The sequence below is a fragment of the Pteropus vampyrus genome, unplaced genomic scaffold (genome assembly GCF_000151845.1).
Source record: "Pteropus vampyrus isolate Shadow unplaced genomic scaffold, Pvam_2.0 Scaffold149, whole genome shotgun sequence".
Taxonomy (NCBI): Eukaryota; Metazoa; Chordata; class Mammalia; order Chiroptera; family Pteropodidae; genus Pteropus; species Pteropus vampyrus.
Genome location: NW_011888930.1, coordinates 847,021 through 867,762, shown reverse-complemented (window position 1 = coordinate 867,762; position 20,742 = coordinate 847,021). Strand labels below are relative to the sequence as shown.

Genomic DNA, 20,742 nt, shown 5'->3' with positions numbered 1-20,742 from the left:
GAATAAAATTTAATTGTAAAATTATATACTACTACTGTTTATTATTTAGCCTCTCCCACCTAACTTAGTTACATTTATACTATTCAGAGGACCACATTGTTCAGAATGAGAAAGAAAGCTGTATGCATCTATGCTGATTTATTTGGGATTAACAGTTATCTTGCTATAGAAAGCAGAGTATAATCTCAAATATAATTAGAATTAACATTCACACATTGGAGCTTCATGATAACATAAGGTACTCCTAGTATCCCTGGTAGCAAACACCTTTTGCCTCAAATTCAAGTTGAGCCCATGATATTTCATGTTCCTCACTATTCAAATCAAAACAAAGATCCAGTAGAGAAAATAATTGCATTTACCTTAGGAAATCAAAATATATTAGCTTGGGTTGGTACACTGGATCCACTGTTTGGATGCAGAGTAATTCCAGATATACCTGAGAATTTCTTTATTCTAAAGGATGCTGTTATCACAAGAACATAATTATTATTGAATACATATTTTAATAGCAATACATTATTGCTGTCTCTAGAATTCTGTATCATTCAGTTTCAGAAATTTTCAGGGACACTTTTGACTAAATGCAGTATTTCATTTATCCATCAGCTTTAGAATCTATTCTCCTCTTAAGATGTAATTGCTACTTATGTTTTCTTACAAAGCTAGATAAAAGCAGAGTTGAATGTAGAACTCAGACGTCGGAACTCCTGAATCACTAATTTTCTCTCCTATAAAGTGTCACTTTGTGTGTTCCAGGAATGCAAAGTTCAATAGCCATTATGACAAAATATAATTACAAAGGTGTATTTGCCAGGGCATATTAAAAAATTCTCCACATAAAATATTCTAAGCTTATATGTATTTTTCTTTCTATTCTTATCTTTTTTGTGTGTGTATTAGCTGATGTCTTGATTTGTCCTCTCCATTAGTATACTAATCAAAATTTGATTTGTATTCATTTTCTTTAAGTTACTAATTCTATAGCCCTTAAACAATACCAACATTATTCTACTATAGGAACATCAAGGAAGCTGTTGGGCTTCTTACAGCTTAAGTTGTTCAACTGGTTTAGAATGTCAGCTTTTTGTATATTAACACTCAGGAATCCAACCTGAAATGAATGAATTTAAGTGTTCTTTTTATACTCTCATGTGAAGCGATCACATAACACACACACACACACACACACAGTTAGAAAGAAGACAAACTGAAATCACAACACTAGAGAAAAAAGTCTGTCCCCGGTTGCCTGTCAGTAGACATTTTTTTTTTCCCTCTCCCATAAATACTCATCACCACTACAAAGCTATTGTACTGGGCTATTGCTCTCAGCACTTACTATTGACAATAGCTGTAGGCAAAATAGAAGCCATGGCAGCTTGCTGAGGAAGCAGCTGAATTGAATCCAGCAGGCGTGCAGGGTACATCCCTTCTGTGAGAGTCATCTGACTGGCAGCTTGTAGCCTTGAGTCAAAATCCACCACAAAGGCAATTAGCTCTTCACCCTCAGAGATGGCCTTCGTAGTTGTACACCAAAGCTGACCTCCTATTAAGAAGATGAAGAAAAAAAAAGAAAGATAGGATTGACATAGAATGCCCGAGACTGTTGTACATTAGAGTGATGTCAATAGCACCTTCTCATGTTTTTTACATCGGTTTCTACTGGGGTGAAGTGTTTGATCAAGACAACAGCTGTACTCGTCTTCCTTCCAATGTAGAAAATCATGTTTCTTGCATTAATTGAACTGTTCAATGGCCAATAGTAGTAGCAGAAAACTAAGAGCCAAGGATAGACATAATCTGTAGAGAGTTTTGTCAACCGTTTGCCTTTTGGGCTGCCTTAATCATTAACCATGCTAATACATGATATCACGTCTAAGAACAAGCATGATAGGGGATCCAACTACAGAAATTTATGTCAGGTGAGCCTTTGAAATTACTCTTTCTGTACCTTATGGAAGTAAGAAGTTATTTCTCTCTCTCTCCCTATCTTCTTCCCCAAATACCTTTTTATATTAATACCAGATGCCTAAAACTACAAAACAAACAAGAGCTCCTAAAATCAAGAAAGTTAAAATAAAATTCGGTTAGTTTTATGCTCCTTATGTCTGCTGACTTTTTTTTTAGCTGAGTGATCTTTACTTATATAATGTGCCTTATAATGTGGCTCCTTTATCTCCGTTTACCCTGATTGAACTTCCTGAATAGAAGATATGCCAAAGATCCTTTTCAAAAGGCTTATTTAAATAAAGATTTGTTTAAATGAAAAGAACTCTTTCTTCAAACACTAAGATATACTCTGGCTCTGTGCTTCAAATGATCACGTGTGGTGCATTAAAAAGAAAATTAACTATGCAAGTACATCTTCTAATGTATTGGAATGTGATAGCGAATGCTCATTTATTTAACATGTTTAGACAGGCAAAGCACTTATATTTTGTTATCTACACTCTCAGGCCTAGATACATATCCTGTACAGTTATGGCTGAAATAATGTGGCATACTTGATATGTTATAAAGCTTTTTTTCTCACTGTGTATATATTGCAAGGCTATATATTGTACTCATTAAGCAAACAAAAATTGTACCCATTCTGATAAGTAATATTGCTCTGTTTATCTGTCAGCATTACTGTCTCTTCAACTGCACTTCATTTTTTTCTACCCTCAAAGAGATCATAGTTTTTAAACAATTTGAGGTAAAAATCTGGTGGAAAAGATAACAACACCATATGACATGGCAGAGTTGCACGGGAGGATCAGGACATTATTTTAGAGGAAACTTGGACAATAAATTAAACCAGCTGATTAAGTTTAAAAAGTAAACAGAACAACGTCTATGACAATACATGTTTATGAAAAAATAAAGCTAAAATTACAGACCTCAAATGTGTATGAAAGTTTACCCTGTTTTCAAAGTTAAAACACAAATATACCAAAAGAGTAGAAAACAACCTAACTTTCTTTTTCACTTTGACTCTAACGCATCTGGAAACATAAAAGTTTACCAAAGTTGAAAAACAGTTGCACTTTGGCATTGATTTATTTACTTACAATTAGGGAAGCTAAACAGCATCGTTGTGGAATCCGATGAGCATTTAAGAGTGCTAAGTGGTGGCATTTTTGCTGCTGAGGTTCTTTACCTTGGAAGCCTTCCGCTGTCAACTGCTATGCCTTTTCTGATGCACATACAGATCCAAACTACTTACAGGTATAGATGAGGTGATCATTTGTACCTTATCTTTCCTCTGGGATACAGTTTATTAAGTGAGTCTCTGTAATAGAGAGGTGGGGAGGACAGAGCACGGTACTCCCATGCAGGTTTCCTTCACAGCCCGGTTTTTCCGAGTCGTTGGATTTCAGTGATGAACTGAATGACTTACATTATTAGCAATAATTTACCATTACTAATAAGTTTACATTATTGGTAAATCCAGCTATGGCTGTTTTTCACAAGAGGAATGTTCTGAACTCAGTTACCCAGGAGAAATCGAGATTTTAGAGAAGGTATCGCTCACAACTAATCTTTATCACAGCAGTGAGCTGTGTAGCAGGATGACTCAGAATACTTGAGCTCAAACTTGGAACCAAAAAGCTCCAATAAATAATTAAAATAATCTTCACAAATATTAAGTGCAAAGAAAAATAAGCAAAAGCTGATTTTTTCTGTTATTAAACAGCCTGACAATTGCAACATATACCAGTGGTTTCAGATATACACAGAAATGTTTCATAATTTATTATCTTTATCGCTTTGTCTCACTTTATGGTTTAGTTAGAGCATATCCTTTACAAAGGCTGAATTAGACTGAAAAGGTACTGTGTAGAATTGAAGAAGTTAGTTGTCTTAGGATTTAATTTTTCAAATCATTCATTCAGTAGTTATTCGTTGAACTCTTTGCTGTGAGTGAGGCCGAGCTCTATGGCTTCTCACACTGCTATGTAATTAGAATGCACACATATAAACAAAGAAATGGCAATACCACATGGTGTGTTATCCTCTAATGCTAAAGAAAATGTGAGATGGGTGAGTAACTGACACTTCTTGGGAAAGTCAGGAAAGCCATCCAAGGTGACTTTTTGATTGACTTATGAACAAGAGAGGCCAAACAGCAGACACACTTGTACAGGGTCCCCAGCAGGTACAGCGTTACTGGCAGAGAAGGGCGCATGAATGCAAGTGCAGGATCATGGAAGAGCCCGACTGGTCCCGATAACAGTTCCGAAGCCAGCGAACATGGAGTTTGGCGTCCGAGGGGGAACAGGGTGGGTTATGAACAGTGGTGTGCTTGAGCCAGCCCGTTCTGAATCACAGGGCAGAATGTTTAATTGTCAGGCCTGTCCTGTGCTGCTTAATATCACATGGCAACTTGAAATTGGCCATGGTGAGAGCTGTAGCATTTGCCATTGGAATTGGCAAACATTACAAATCAGGGCTTCCTCCGACAAAAGTAGGTGAGAACAGGATGAGACAGCTCTGAATGTAACATAAAAACTGGCTCATGGTGGAGCAGTGGTATATGTTTGAGTTAATGAATGAACAAATTCTTGACATGGGCTTTTTCCTCCCAGAATAAAGATCTCAGGGTAGGGAGGAGAGGGAACCGAAGGGGTAGGAAATGTTACCACGAGAGCCATTTGGAGGCTGTTGTCCTAGCTTAGTAGTGAGCAGTGTAGCTTGTGAGGGAGAAAAGGACCAGGTTCAGGAGACAGGACTGAGCGAGGACTGGGGCGACATCGTGAGATGAGAAAGAGAAAAGGAGCTGCCGAAGATGACGCAAAGGTTTCCGGTGTGGGAAATCCGAGGATGGTGATGCCATTCATGAGGGAGTAAAGTTGGGACGTTAACATTTGATGTTAAGACAAGGAGACAGTTGGTACCAATTAGGAGAACTTTGGGCCACGTACGCTAGGTGGTTTATGTACTTTACTTTGATCTTGTCAATTTTTTTGTGAAGTAGGTGATATTTTCCTCATCTTAGAATTCAGAAAATTAAAGCTTGGAGAGGTTAGCTTGACCAAAGCCACACACATGGTCAGTGGCAGAACCATGATTTAGACTTCTGTGTGTCTTGCTCCAGAGCCCGAGTATGCATGTGCATGTGTGTTATACAAATGTGTATGTGCATGCATGGAAATACTGAATTCTGCATTGAAATGTAACATCTGAGGTACGTGAGAGGCTTTTGGGTGAATGTATCTAGGAGGCAGTTGGAACTTGGAGGAGAAGTAAGGCTGGAAAAAAATATTTCGGAAGCCATCAGCACATTCTAAATGACTGGGATGCTCTTTGCCTTACTGTGGTAACGAAAGAAGAGCATAATGTGAAAAGAAAAGGACCAAAGATTGAAACTGAGGAATCTCAACATCTAAAATGTGGGAAGAGGAGATGGGATCATTTAAAGATACAGAGAACATATATTTGGAAAAATTAGATGGGAACTGAGAGAATGGCACCACAAAAATCATGGGTTGGCTCTTTGAAACTGTTAAGATGGTGAATATACAGTATTCACCTTGAGGAAGTTATTTATAGGGAGAGTTATCCCAAATATTGTAATAAAATTTCAATTACTGGTTAAAATAAAATATTCTAAGTGTGATTGCTAGTAAAGGATATAATCCCATCTGGAGGAAATATGGACAATGGGGTCAGACTGCTGAGGTACAAATCTTGGCTCTGCCACTCACTATGTGACTTTGAACTTATCACCCAAACATTCTGCCTATCAGTTTCCTCATTCTTCAAAATAGGGATGATGATAACAGTACTGAACTCACGGCGTTACTATGAGGATTAAGAAAGCTAATATATGTGAAAACTTAAGAACAGCGCCGAATACATTAAATGCTATAAAATTGTTAACCATTATCCTTTTGGCTTGGTCTGATTGGGGCTATTATTCTCATTTCTCACTGCCCTGCTAAATTCAAGAAAAGAAATCTTACTAGAAAGAAAAAACAAATCTATGAATTCAATGAGCAAATGTATCTATGCTTCACTAGTGAGAGCTAACTCATTTCATAAAAAAAGATTAAGGCCATATTCATTTGTGAATCACATAGTGTATCTTGATTAGTTTAGAAATAGAAATAGTTTCTAGTAATCAACTTGGGGCTGAGAAGGCAGGAGAACCCCTTTTCTACCCTACTGTTTTCAGAGTTAGGGTATCTAGGGCTAATTTACAATTGAATAGAAGACGGTTGTATTCATCTTGATTAAGAAGCAATATGAGTGCATGAAAGTGCTAAATCATGTTGATACTTAGTTATTTTGGTGTCATCACTGATTGACCTCATGTTCAATGGAAACAAATCACAAGGCATTATATTTGGCTTTAAGATGAGAACACCATTATCAAAACAAAACAAAACCCAGAAAGTAACGAGTGTTGGCAAGGATGTGAAGAAACTGGAACCCTTGTGCACTGCTGATGAGTGCGTAGAATAGTGCAGCCACTGTGGAAAACAGTATGACATTTCCTCGAAAAATTATAAATAGAATTACCTTATAATCCAAAAGAATTATCCAAATGTTCAGATATTTGAACACTCATGTTCAGTGCAGCATTAAAAACAGCTAAAACGTGGAAGCAACCCAACTGTATATTAACAGAATGGTTAAGCAAAATGTGGCATACACATACAATGGAATATTATTCAGCCTTAAAAAGCAAGGAAATTCTGACAATGCCACAATATAGATGAGCCTTGCAAACACTATGCTAAGTGAAATAAGCCAGTTACTAAAAGACAAATACTGTATGATCCCCCTTGTACTTAGGGTATTCACAATCGAAGATACAGAAAGTAGGGTTTTCGGTTGCTGGTGGCTGGGGGCAGGGAAAAACAGTGAGTTATTGCTTAATTGATACAGAGTTTCAGTTCTGCCAGATGAAAAGAGTTCTGGAGATGTTATTTACACAACAATGTTAATGTACTTAATGCCAGTGGACCGTATGCTTAAAGATGTTGAAGACAGTAAATTTTATGTCGTATATATTTGTCACAATAAATTTTTTAAAAAGAGAGTATCACTTATTCACTAAAAATATCTACTGTGAACCTAGAATATTTGCACAAATTTTTTAGCCATAGCTAAGGATGGGAATATAACTTTTATAAAGTGTTTTTCATGGGAGATTGTTCAAAAACAAAAACAAAACACGAGTAAGGTTTCTTCCTTTCCCAGTTTTCCTAGCGAAGCTACTTTAACAAATTCCTGCTTGAAAGCTCAGTCTCTAGTGGAATGAATTTGCTGCTAAGATGAGGTCTACATTATTTGGCCACATTAACCATTCTCATCTGAATGAATTTTGGATACTAGTGTAGATCTGAAAATTGTGAGCGACGTAGGTCCTGGTTTCTCTGTTGATTTGGGTTTCTGTCTGTGTTTTGAGTGCCAGTGGAGTGTCCCTGTCAACTCTCTATGGACATGAAATTTAAGGAAATTAAATGATGGTTTCTGTAGTTTTCATATGCAGTAGTATGTTTAATGCTCCAGATTTAAATGCAGAGGATTTTCAATGCACTAACCTGCACTAATGGTATGTTGATAAAAACATAAATAGAATTATGTAAAGGTGTTTGGTGCACATATGGCAATATCATATATGGTTAATTGGTAAAATTCTTATGGCTTTTTTTGCATAGCCATTCCAAAGCAGATGATCTTGGTTTAAGGGGCCACATGCTAATAATGAAGCATAGCTGGCACCCTAAATCACTGAAAATTTATTTGTCCTCTGTGCAAAGATGAACTAGAAAGAGCGCTTGACTGGTGGGTAAGAAACTTTAGTTCTAGTGCTAAATTGATTATTAGTTTTCACATGATTTGAAGAATTGCTTTACCTACATTATATAAAATGACAGCCCTAGGCTAGATACCCTCCAGATTATTATCATCAAATTGCGAGCAACTTTTAATGCTTCTATAATTGACGTGCTAATAATAGCAATAATCACACATTTATTAAGTGGTTATCATGTGCTTGAGATCACAGGGCTGGAAGTTTACATAAGCTGTTCAAGGTCACAGCTAGAGGGGAATCAGAGGAAGACAAGGACACATAGGAGGTGGGATTTGAATGAGGTAGTTTGGCTCTAGATTCTGTATGAAAAACCAGGTGTCCCAAGTCGCAGCAGCATTTGATGTTCACTAACTACATCTCACCTTACCTTGATTACTCAGTTTGAGTAATTAGCACAGTTAACTCTCTGATTCAGAAATAAGACAGTTCACTTTCTGAAACAGTATCAAGAAGATTACACAGTGATGAGATATAGCTTTTAAATGGATAGTCTCAATCTGGGGAATAATGTCAATATTTGTGATGTGAAAGTAACTCTATCTTCTAAAACTACTAATAATTACAAAAGCCCACACTTAGAAAGTGCTTACAAAAAAAAAAAGCACTTATTATGTGCCAAGTAGTATTCTAAACATTTCACACATATTAAACTCATTTGATAATATTAAATATGAAGGTAGCATTTGCCCAATCCCTTATTTAAATTGCAAATTCAGCTAGACACTAAAAGGGCATAAAAATTCTACTTAAGCATAGAGCATTGTTTGGCAATCTTGACTGCTCTTCATCAATACTAATTTCCAGGTCCCACCCCAGACAATCAAATCAAAAATCGCTGGGAATGAAGTTTGGGCTTTACTGTTTTTCAGAAGCTCCCAGAGAGCTTAATGTGTTTCTTGAGTTAAGAACCACTAGTATAAGAGTAAACTATTAGCAGTTTGTAAAAGGTAGAAAGAATGAGCCTATGAATGAAAAAGTCTCTTGATAATCAGGTATTTCACAGATGTGTTCAAACAATTCAGCAGAGAGAAGTTCATTTTAAAACTCAGATAATCACATTTGACAATAGTTTTGAATTTCCCCTTTTCTTCTAATATTTAAAGAATATGGGAATGATGAGTAAAAAGATGAAGAAAGGCAGAAAGAGAAAGGATGTAATGATTTAGCATCATCTTTCAAGTGAATAAGCTGGTTAGGAACTTAGTAATTTTGTGAATTATATTCAATTTTATGTTTATTCTTTATTATTTTGAAGTTACTTAACTTATTAGAAATGATCAATAATACTGTATCTCCCCCCACCCCTAAATTGTAAAAGATCATATTGTGCAAACCAAAGCAAAAAAAAATCACATTCCTACTGCACAGGCATGAAGTCTTTATCAAATGACATCAGGCACCGAAGCAGCTATCTGATACCTTCCTGGCTTCCACCAAATGTAAAGGTTATTTTAGGATTCTCTCTTTGTCTGCCTCTGATGCTGCAAACACAGCCACTCTCCCCAGTCTCCGGACCCACACATCACTCCCTTCACAAATAAAGAACAAATACATTCAAGGTTCCATTGAAAGTAGTAACTAAGACCTTGACGTTCTTTAAAAATCATGTACTTGCTGTTCTAAATAATGTTTATGATCAAAGTTCTTGTACAAACAGATATGGTTCCTAACAGGAAGCTTATGAATTTTTCTCATAATTGCTGTCAAAACTGCAGTGAAGTGTACTACAAGTTTCGATAATAAAGAATAAAGTCACGGTGCAAACTCGATTATGTTTTGGAAATTCACACTCCTCTTACTAGAAGCAGTGGCCTTAAATACCTCCCTATCCTGCCAAATTTTTCACTTGCACTTTTTATTATTTATGAAATCAGTGTCTGCACAATGTCATGCAGACCTCTGCTGATAAACTCTAATTAAGATTAAGACAAGCCTTTTGGAAAGGATCCCATCATTAGCAAAGATGATAAACACAAAAATACTCCCTACTTGTCAACCAGGAGCAATTCAGTAACCTAACAGTATTATCTGTTGCTAGGTTACAGAGCTGACAAAGCTTCAATTATATTGTTCGACCATACCTATAGAGTTCTGTATAAGCAAAATGTATCTAGTATAAAAGCGTTTAACTCCGTCCGTGCTATCTGCAATTCACGGCTTCTTACAATGGTAAAAATCAGGTTAATAATTACATAGCACACTGAAAAATCTTTTCTATGTGTTATGTCTATACATGTTTCCTTCTAATTTATCTGTGTGATTGATAGACGCTTGTTTTGTAAAAATAAGGAAAGGCAGCAACGTGAAGCTGTAAACCTCGAACACAACTATGTCTGGGCTCATCGAGATATGAACCAAAGCTCAGCACAAAAATATACAGCAAATTGAACCAATTAAATCACATTTAGATTTTGTATTACTCTACCTCAAATATAGTAGGATAAGGACCCTTAAGCAAATAGATAGGGATACCAGTTTGAAACTTTATTTTAAGCTGGGAAAAAACCCAAACCCACACACACTCACCTAACAATACAAAAGGAAATAGGTGGTTTACAACAATTATTTATTCTAAGTGATTTTCTAAAAGTTGAAGTTAGTAACTTTTACTACATAGCATTAAGTCATTAAGTCTTACTTCTCTTTATTAGACTTGGAACTCTAGGGGAAAAAAAAAATCAATAAAACAGCCTCCCAAATACAGGCATTTGACAAGGGAAAAAACAAAGAAAAAAAGCCACATGTATAAAAAAAGAGAAAGTCTAAGTAAATCAGACTTTCGAGGTTATTTTATCATGAGTGATTTTTCTGTGGTATTCGTGTGTGTGTGTGTGTGTGTGTGTGTGTGGCTATTTGGAAAAAAGTAATTATGTAACAAGGAACCCGCATTTTTAATAACCCCGGCATAAAAATATATTATATACTAAATGGCTGTGGCACTTTGATTTCCTAAGATGTACAGTGATATATTCTGTGTTATCTAAAAGTCTATTTCCTTCACATGTGTGATATAAGAAGATGGTCAACTGATGATCGGAGTTCAGTTGATAAAGTTTACACCTTCATCTATTGAGGAAATCGTGATACCTCTTAGGCACACTCAAGTAAATTAAAGCCATTCTCTGGGGAGAAATAAATGGGCAGTTTAACACACATACACAGACACACACACACACGCACTCGTGCACATGCGCGTGCACACGCACACAGGGACATTATTTTTATGGAGGTAGAGGAAACAAGGCTACTTCCTTGTTTGGTCATTACCTTCTTTTATTTTCACTAAATAATTAGACAATCCAACATGATGCCCACTTGTGAAATTAATTTTTTTCATAACCTGGAAACAATTGGTCAGAATAATTCCCTAAAAGCTAAATAATTGCCCTATTTCAGCATCTCGCGTGTTACGGCCCAGATCTCAGGGTTTAGACATTAACACAGTATGTATATCTATACGTAGCCACATTGTTCAACACACATTTTATAATGAATTCAAATTCAATACTGTTGAAATTCTTGACAGTGGAGTAGTGCAAGGAACAGAACTTATAAATTATGTGTGCCCCTTCTTTGAAAACCGCTGTGGAGGTTTCTTTGTGCATTGGCAAATACAGTAGGAATATGAGGTATTGTGTGGATCCTCCTGCACAGCACCTGATAAAAGAATAAAGAGCTGTGACATATTCTTAAAACAATAGAGGAATTAAAGGGAAACAATGGGCCAGCTGCTTCATTAATACAATCAAAAGGGAGCCCAGCACAGAGGAGTCCAGATAATTAAGCACTACTCCTTTAGACCTCTTTTCTATAATAAAATTGCTTAAAAATGTATTAACTACTTCATAGTTGTTAGATAGATCTTTGCACTTGTTTATTTAGAGTTGATTAATGCCTTTTTTTCCGTATGCAGCAACATGCCAACTCATAGTTTACAATAGTTTTTGAATAAAATGGAGTGAGAATAATTGATAAAGATCTGTACAATACACAGCAATAAATCAAAAGCATTTTGCAAAAAGTCCTTCCTGTTTTAAATAATCTTTAACATTTTTCATTTGTACTTATAGGCAAAGCAGGGCATTTGGGCCATTCAACTTTCCCAGGCTGGCACTCCTGACATCTTTTTATAGAACATCCTAGCAGTTTCTGGGTGAGGGATAAAAAAAAAAAAAAAAAAAAAAAAAATCAGACTTGACCAGCAACTCTGTGTGTGCTTTTGGTATCTGGGCCAAAGGTGAGGATAGAATTTTTTTTAAAATTCTTTTTTGCCTTTTCCAATCAAGAGAGATGAACATACAACAGAACTATTTGTCAAATGCACTATTTATCTTTCATTAACTTGATTATAGAAAACGAAAAACAACTTTCTATGCTCTTTATGTTAAAACACAATTTACAACTTAAGATATCAAGGCTTTCATTCTTCAACTCTTCTGTAGACAGCCTTCTCTCTGATGTAAATAGAATATTTAATTGCTTAAGAACTGGAAAATTGGGAATGAAATACTGTGTGCTGAATGTTGAAGTGAGGATAAAAACTACACTCTGGTTTTTCTCTTACATGTTTTCAAGTAAGCTTATGTCAACCCAACATTAAAATGACAAACTTTACTAAACCATGTGGTCACTTAAATAAGGTTTATTCTATTCTGATGACTTTAGGATCTTAATTGAGAATCTGACATAGAATAAGAAAGAGCAGGAGTCAAGGAGATAAATGAATACAGATAATCATATTTCTGAAATTAAGAGAAGAAAAATTCTGCTTTTATACATATGTTACATATGATTTAAAATTGATCAACTAGATTCATATTTCCAAAGAGCAGCCTGTATTATGGCAATATTTTAGAGGATATAGAATATCTAATTCCAGCTATGAAACCTGGCTTCTGACTTCAGGAGTTAGTTCCTTATTAGTTCAATAAGTTTTCCTTGAATACCTGGAAATAAAAACATAAATTAACAGTCAGTAGGTACAAATAAAAATGACCATTATAGGAGCTATTATGTATGATTATGTATTTAAATATTTCTGTTTTAATTAGCCCACAGAACTTATTAGAGTGAAATGTAAAAGTAAACAAACATGAATTGTTTATGAGCTTATGATCAAGTGAATCTTTTCAAGGAGACATCTTTGAAACATCAGCTTTATAAACCATGTCTTTATGGTAATGCAAAAAACTAGTAAATGCTAGTAATGCTATAATGTATAAATATTAAATTACAGCACTTTCTTTCTGCAAGTATTTTGGAAATGAGCTTAATGATATCCATGAATTATTTGTCATTTCAAACATTATTACATGCTTTTTTAGCATAAATTCAACAGATAATATTGGTCTGAGCAGAACTCAGAAACAAAGAAACATGAACACCCTCATTAATCTAAAAGAATTATCTCTGTGACAAATAGGAAATACTATCATCCCATTTTTTAGACCAGAAAAATCAAAGCCAGCCTTGTTAAACCAGTGTGTTTTCTAAACTCCCCTCATATCACAAGAGGCACTCCTGGTTCAAACTCGTTATAGAATCCTACTAGGTCTTTAAGCTCCTGGCGTTTATTCTCTCCACAGAATTTATTTTTTCCTTTGAGAAAATGGCTCCTACTGAGATAATTTCCTTTCCTTTTTAAGAAGTACATGAAGCCCCTTTCAGAATAAAGTGTCATTGTGGTCACTTCCAGATTTCTGCTGAATTGCAGGTGCAGAAAGTTTGGTCCTATGAAGATGTTCAGAACTACCTGGTAAACCTTTTGAACTAATATCATGGAAGTCATGAAACTCAAGTATCTAATCTTGGAATTTCAATAGGAAAAGGTCTGCTCACGGAGACTTTTCAGTATTCCGGGGTTTGGAGTTTTGGGCTCTGGTGTAAGATGTGTTGTGTTCTGGCTTTGCAGGAGCTTGCAGTGGTGTCATGAGGTGGCCCATCTGACTGTCTGGCTACCTGGCCATCATGATTTTGAATGACTAGCCAAGAGGTAACATTATACCCCAAAGGCGATCTGTCAAAATTCCGCCTGCAGCTGATAAACTGATTGCAAAGCTGCTTAAGACTCTGCTTGTAAACAAAAGCATTTATCAACTAATAATTTGCAATAAACTGATGTAACTCCCAGCTGAGCCCCTAACTGTAATTGTCTTTACCATCTGCCTATTAAAACACCATTCTTCATCAGCAATCAGGAGCAGAAGGGAGGAAATCTCCCCCAAAATACACAACTTGAAAGCTTATGAATAATCTGTGTGCATTCTCATTCTTGCCTAGCCTGGCAATGCTCAGAAATTAGGTGGAGGAGAAAAGAAGGGTGGAGGGCAACGAAAACGAAACGTGGTGTCTACTGCTCTGCAGAGGAAAAATATTATACAAGTTCATCCTAGGAGGCTGTTTTTAATTTTGTTCTTTCCTCTTTCCACTGCTCCGTGCAATATCCACTGAGGTATCTTGAAAGCCCCCCAAGCATCAGGCTGGAGACGAACCTCTCTACTGCCTTTTCTCTTGTTCATTTCCATCATGTTTCTTTGTTTTGCTTTTTTTCTCCTCCTTTTAATTCCAAGAGGCTCATTAAACTTCTCCAGTGAGTCAGTTTAAGTGTGGACTTCTCTGAAGGGGTGCTGAAAGGCTGGCAGGCCCCTGCATGGCCAGGTAGATGCATGGAGTAGCAGGGCCACGTAGCTGGCAAGGCCCTGTATTTGTCATCCTCTGTCTGCCACCACAGATGGAGGGCTTCCATGTTTAGTGTCCCCAAGCACTTAAAGGTACTGTGCCCAAAGTCTCCTGGCAGAAGGTGGGTTTCAAGAACAGTAGGGTCGAATGGTCAGAAACTCCTTGTTCTATGAAGAGACTCTGCCCATGAGGGGCTGACCAAATATTTCCACAGAAGGAAGAAATACAAAAGGGGACATCTTCGAATGTCTTTAAAGGAGACATCTTTAAATTCCTTTTTACTGTGATTTTTAGGAAACCTCTCTTTGAATAGCCAACATTTCATGCTTTCTAAAAGTTCATTAACTTAAGTTTTAAGTATATTTCATCTAATTTTCTCTTCACAAAATATACCATTTATTTAAAAAACTGTATTCAACACACAAACTGCCTTCATGTTGATATATTAAAACTACATTTACATATATATATATATATATATATATTACACTTATTTCATATCTCTTTCCTGCCCAGAGGATGTTCCTTTTTTCAAGTTATTCATTTTTTTCAGAGAACACGTTATCTTTCCATAAGATTCAGTAATACTCCTGAAGGAAACTATATAGGCTATGTATTATGATAAACAATGACCAACTCCTGTTATTAAGGCTCAAATTCTGGGATAATTTGTGTCAGGTTTTCTAATTATAACAATTTAATGTTTATGTTATTTTGTTCTTCTAAGAGCTTTTACGTAGGTAATTATTTTCGTTTATAATCTACTGTTAAATACAACAGAACTAATAATTTCCTCCCATAGGAATGATGGAAATGGACTCTCATGTACCTGTTTCTTATTGTGTCTGGTCTGGAGAAGAAAGTTAATGGGAGACAATGGGTCTAATTTTCTGCATGGGTCATGGAGAACCTGAAATGCAGGCAAAATCACATGTTATCATGTTCTTTGACTTTCAGAGACATCGAATATTAGGACAAAGATTTGGCATAAACTTTAAATGTGACAAAAATCTTCAAAGACACTAACTGTGTTAAATAGAATTCTTTCTAGAAGTACTATGGTTCCTTCTCGTACTACCTTTGAGACTTTTATCAAGACGTTGATATTCTTTGCTCATAAATACTTTTTATAGTTTACAAATAAAATATGAAGAGTGAACTTGTTCAAGTTGTTGACTTAAAATGTTTATAAAATTAACCAAAAACACCATAATATAATTTAACTTATGATTTAATGATTAAAGATGATTAAGATTACACTTCCATGTTCATTAAGTGCTTCTAAGTACACACAGAAATGGTGGTGTGGTGTTTTATTTATTTTTAGTTTTTTTAAAAAAATTTTGCACCAGGTAGATATTTTCATGTCACGATTTAAGTGAAACCAGGAAACTTTAACAGTTATTACTTCTACATATAAAACTTTCATGATGGTCTATTCTAAAATATGGAAACTACTCATTTCTTATTTGAAATGGTGCAGGATCTCAGTATCCTAAGGCAAATTTTAAAATTATTATATAACGGATTATAATAAAACGCTTTCATGTGAAATGAGCTATATTGATAGTATATGGGTACGCTTTGATTTTCTTCACAAATCTCTCTCTCCTCTCGAAATAGTTTTGAAAAACTAATTACCAGCAGATGGCGCTCGGTGCATTCTATGAGCCGATCCAGAAGAAAAGAAAATAGGGCTTTATTTATTTAATTATATTTTATCCTAAATGTTAAGTTGCTATACCAAGCTTTATAATCCGCAAAGATTTCTGTTAATTGACTAAACAACTCTGTGGTAATTTACAGACAATCCTCTGATGCTCATCTAAATGGCACTGCATTTAACTCACGTGCCTGTGTGGAGATAAACCATAAAGATGGAACCTTCCCCCATCCCCCACCTCCCACTCCCCGATGCCCCCTGGAAACAGGAAACGAACAGAAGCCTGGGTTCCTGAAGTATAACACAAATTTACAAAATTAATTTTCGGCTTAAAATAAGCCGAAAATTGCCATTTCTTTGCCTTTTTTTGTTTGTTTGTTTGTTTTTTTAGCACTTCACTTAAATGAAGAATGGGAGGCCTTGTGTTTGGATGGGCTTATAATACGCATTATGAATGTTTTAAAGTCTTCTTACACTAAAACTCTTCGAGTAGATAGTCTATGATTACTGAGACACATATACTGCCTCTGAACGTTAAGGGGAATTATGTGTCTGTGCTTAGGAAGGAAAGAAAACAGTTTTGAATGGTCAAGATTATTTTCCATGTAAAACTAAATAATACTGTACAAAGCCTGTCTGAAGTGATGTTCTTCTATCTTTCTTCTCCATTACCCCTGCCTACTTTCTCTTCCTGCAACTGGAAGAAACTTTGCTCTAAATTTTAAAACTTTGTTATTTTCTAATCACCATTAGGTATCTATAACTAGCAGCATTTCATTCCTCTAAGGGCAATAAAGAGTGTAGGCATTTTATCTACGTGACCTTATAAATCCCTCTCCACTCACCTTCTCCCGCATCTTAGTATCATTCTGTCACTGACTACTTTTCTCCACTTGATTTTAATTTGGCTTTGCCTATGGCAAAGGAGCGGCAAGTCACACTATATTCTCAGCCCTTGTCATTCTTAAGATGAAGTCCTGGATCAGAGTTCCAACTGTATACCTGCTTAACAGTGAATCTCAAAAATTCAAGGTTTTAATTGTTGAATTTCTAGAGAAAGCCCCACTAAAGTGAGTAGAAATTAAGTATGAAAGTCTCACTGGGACTATGTGCAATAAGCATCATGTTATAACCCACCATCATTAGTAAGACCTCCTTGAAACATGTATTTTTAGAACACATTCAATCTAGCTACTCTATAATCTTCAAGCCATTTAAGAACATTTAACATTTCTCACAAATTACATTAGCTTAATAAAACAAGAGAATTTAAAAACGAGTGCTCAGTCGACGTAACAGTACATGGTGTAATTTCAAAGGCAGAAACGGGGCTCCAAGTCATTGTAACTCCACCAGCAGAAAGGGAGCTGAGGCTCTGCCCACTGCTTTGAAAATCCATCTTCCAAGGTCGGCCCTTGACAGCTGAGTTAAGGAGGGCAGTGTGGAAGGCAGGGTGGCCTTCTGCCAAGGCTGTTGCAGATGAGTGGGTGATCTTAGGGGAATGAACTGCAAAATCTCAAAATTTTGCTCTTGTGATGATAAAACCAGAGCCAGATGATTTTTCTAAGACTTGTAAGGCCTTCTGTTCCATTTTATTGTGCATTTTGGAATGATAAACTTTTCTGTGCATTAATTTGCACAAAAGGGTCAATGCTACATTCAAGATCATACCAATTGTGTTCAGTGAGATTAACAATAAAATTTGTTGTCTTTATCGCCAAATGGGTGCAAACATCCTCAGAATGGTGTCATTTAGCTACGGAAAAATGCACTCATCACTGCCTTTAAGAAAAAGGATGAAATGTAATTAAAAACCAAAAGGAGAACATTCCTCTCGATGTTGAAGGAATCCTTCTGGGTTGGACTCTGTTGTGACAGGATTTGGTGACATACACTCATGTTTCACATCACATTTAGGTACGAGGCTTAAATAAAAGAAGAAGAGAGAGAGAGCAAGGAGAGGACAGTGCTGGGGGTGAGCATCTTCACGGAGGCTTCCCGGGTGCGGCCAGTGGGAGTGGCGCTGGAATCAGGGTGTGGTGTGGTGCACAGAGCAGCGACAGAGAAGGAAATGCCACTCACGGGTGCAACCCACTGGACAGTTCATCAGGAAAATGGCCTTGGACGACATCACGACTATCACATCGACCTACTTCTCCTCTTTACTGATACTTGGGTCAAAACTACACTTCATTTATGTCATTTGCATTATGAGGAGGCTGGGAGTAAAAGCAGGAAGAGAGTGACCTGGAAATGGGTTCCCAAGAGATGGAGATGAGAACTTTATAACTTCTAAGCCACGTTGTATACTTTTCAATTTACCGCAGTTACCTACATGTCTATCAGAGTCACACCCTCCTCACAATCTAAGTAGGGTTTTTCATTTGCTCCATTTATTTATTTGTTTGTTTGTTTGTTCATTTATTTATTTATTTATTATTTATTTATTTAAGAGATGCTTAGAATGCTTTACTACTACATTTCGGTCTTGAATTTCTAAATGGGGCTTTTAGGTTTAATGGTTTGGAGTAGCCAAGATACCACTCAGGTATTATCCAGGAGAATGGAATACTTAATTTACCATTTAGGTAATAAAATAAAGTCTCCTCTAAGGTTTAATTGTGAATGAAAAGCGTAAGTGAAAATAGAGCTTATTGTGCACCATTTCGTAAACACTGTGTGGCATTTTTTCCTCACAGTAACAGGGCAATCCTTGGGCATGCACTGTCATTTTAACATCAGTTGAAAATAAATTTTTGAACAGAAAATCACATGGCTCTAGTTTGGGTTCAACTATTTTCCTTGATGTCAATTCTTTCTCTCTCTCTTTCGTTTTTTCCTCCCTCCCTCCCTCCCTCCCTCCCTCCCTTCCTTCCTACCTTCCTTCCTTTTTTTATAAGCATTTGTAAGTTTGAAGACCTACTCTCTGGGTGGGGCACTAGTGCATGGTCCGCATGGGTCATCTCTCCGGCTGTCCCACAGAGCACGGCACTGAATGGTCAACTCCGTATCAACTCCGAAAAACTGCTATTAGGGAGCTTTGAGGAAAATGTTGTTACTGGCACCCAGCGCATGGCTAAAAGCAATCTGTTGAAATTGTTGTAATTCTTCAAATCCTTGCTATAATTCTTTCTAATATTTTTATGAACTACTCTTTCGGCTCTAAATTAACTAGATCAAGGATAATTAAAAGGTCAGTCTGTTATCTGTTCTACCTATGGCCTGTTAAAAACTAAAATATAAAGAAAAAGGGAAATAGAATATGAAGGTGGAATTTTGGGAGAAAACAAGGGAATCACCCATTTTTCAAAAAAAATTTTCTTAATAGAGGCAAGGAACGTACAGCAGATTAAGTTATCTTTCTTCATATCTCTATTAAAATGGGGTAAAAGAAGGAGATAAATTGTTGAGGTTATGACATTTTTTTCTGTACACAAATTGTACCAGAATGATCTCGTTGAAGTATTCAGTAGAGCCAAAATTTTAGGGAGTGGAAGATTGCTGAAGAAGGAACTGAAAAAGTCAAGACAGGATGTAATTAAGGCTTGAAAAGGATTTCAACAGAGGTAGGGTCAGGCTAAGGACAAATTGTGGTAATGTTTTATAAGCAGTGATAAGAGGAAAAACAGGCAAAGGAGATACAGCATAAAAATAAAAGTTCAAGATCAAGGCTCATTTTAGGATTCTAGTCTTTGAGAACCAACGAACTTCTGACATAAGAAAAATGTTAATAAAGTCAGAAACATGGATCCCCCTCTTCTGTCCTCCCCAAAGAAAAAGAAGAGAGAAGACAAAGAGAGAAGAAAAAGGCAGAATTCTTACTTTAGAGAGGAACATTTATCTAAATCTTTGAAGAATCCCATAGTGGGAAGTTACACTTGGGCCAGGAAGTGGCCAGGGAAGCCAAGAAGGGACCTGGGGGAATCAGAGAGTGAATTAAAGGAAAAGGATGGCTGAAATAACTCATGATAGAGTCTGACTTTTATCTTGAGTAGCTAAACATAACTCAATGGGAAAGCAAGAGGTCTACTTTTATTTTAACAAAATAATATGCGCTTCACAAACAACAATGTTTACTTCATGGTTGAATCAGAGGATATAAAGTAAAACAATATATAATCTACCCAAAACACGGAAATCTCAGTAGATGACAAACTATCCTTGGAGAAACCTGAGCTTTTCTCCTCCTCTTTCCAAATAAAGATATTGAAATAAGCCATCTCAAGGCATATATTTATCTTATTCCATTGAATGTCACTAATAAGGTTGTAAATATTTATGGCTGATAGGAACCACGAGGGCTTCTGAACTTCCTATTACAGTTGAAAAAAGATTGAGTTTCAAGGATTTAGGTGGTGTGCCAAAGGTCACACAGCCAGTTACGTGTGTGTGTGTGCGCGCGCGCGCGTGTGTGTGTGTATTTGTTTTTCACATGGGAGTATCTCACCTTTCAGTGTAGAAGTGCTGTGGAATTGATATGCAGTTCATGACTTTGTGTAACAATTATTAGTAGCTGCTAAACCCTTACTATGCTATCTTTCTATTCTCCATACAACTTCTTCAGGTTGGTGTTATTATATGCATTGAA

The 20,742-nt window shown here is 36.3% G+C and overlaps 1 protein-coding gene across 3 annotated transcripts in view; it reads right to left on the bottom strand.

Moving 5' to 3' along the window:
• ZFPM2 (zinc finger protein, FOG family member 2) overlaps window positions 1-20,742 on the bottom strand; it is a 457,642-nt gene that overhangs the window by 11,567 nt on the left and 425,333 nt on the right. For all 3 annotated transcript variants that reach the window (XM_023536141.1, XM_023536142.1, XM_023536143.1), the window contains one exon: window positions 1,343-1,549. In XM_023536141.1, the coding sequence (XP_023391909.1) occupies window positions 1,343-1,549 (207 nt within the window). The remainder of the gene's footprint in view (window positions 1-1,342; window positions 1,550-20,742) is intronic.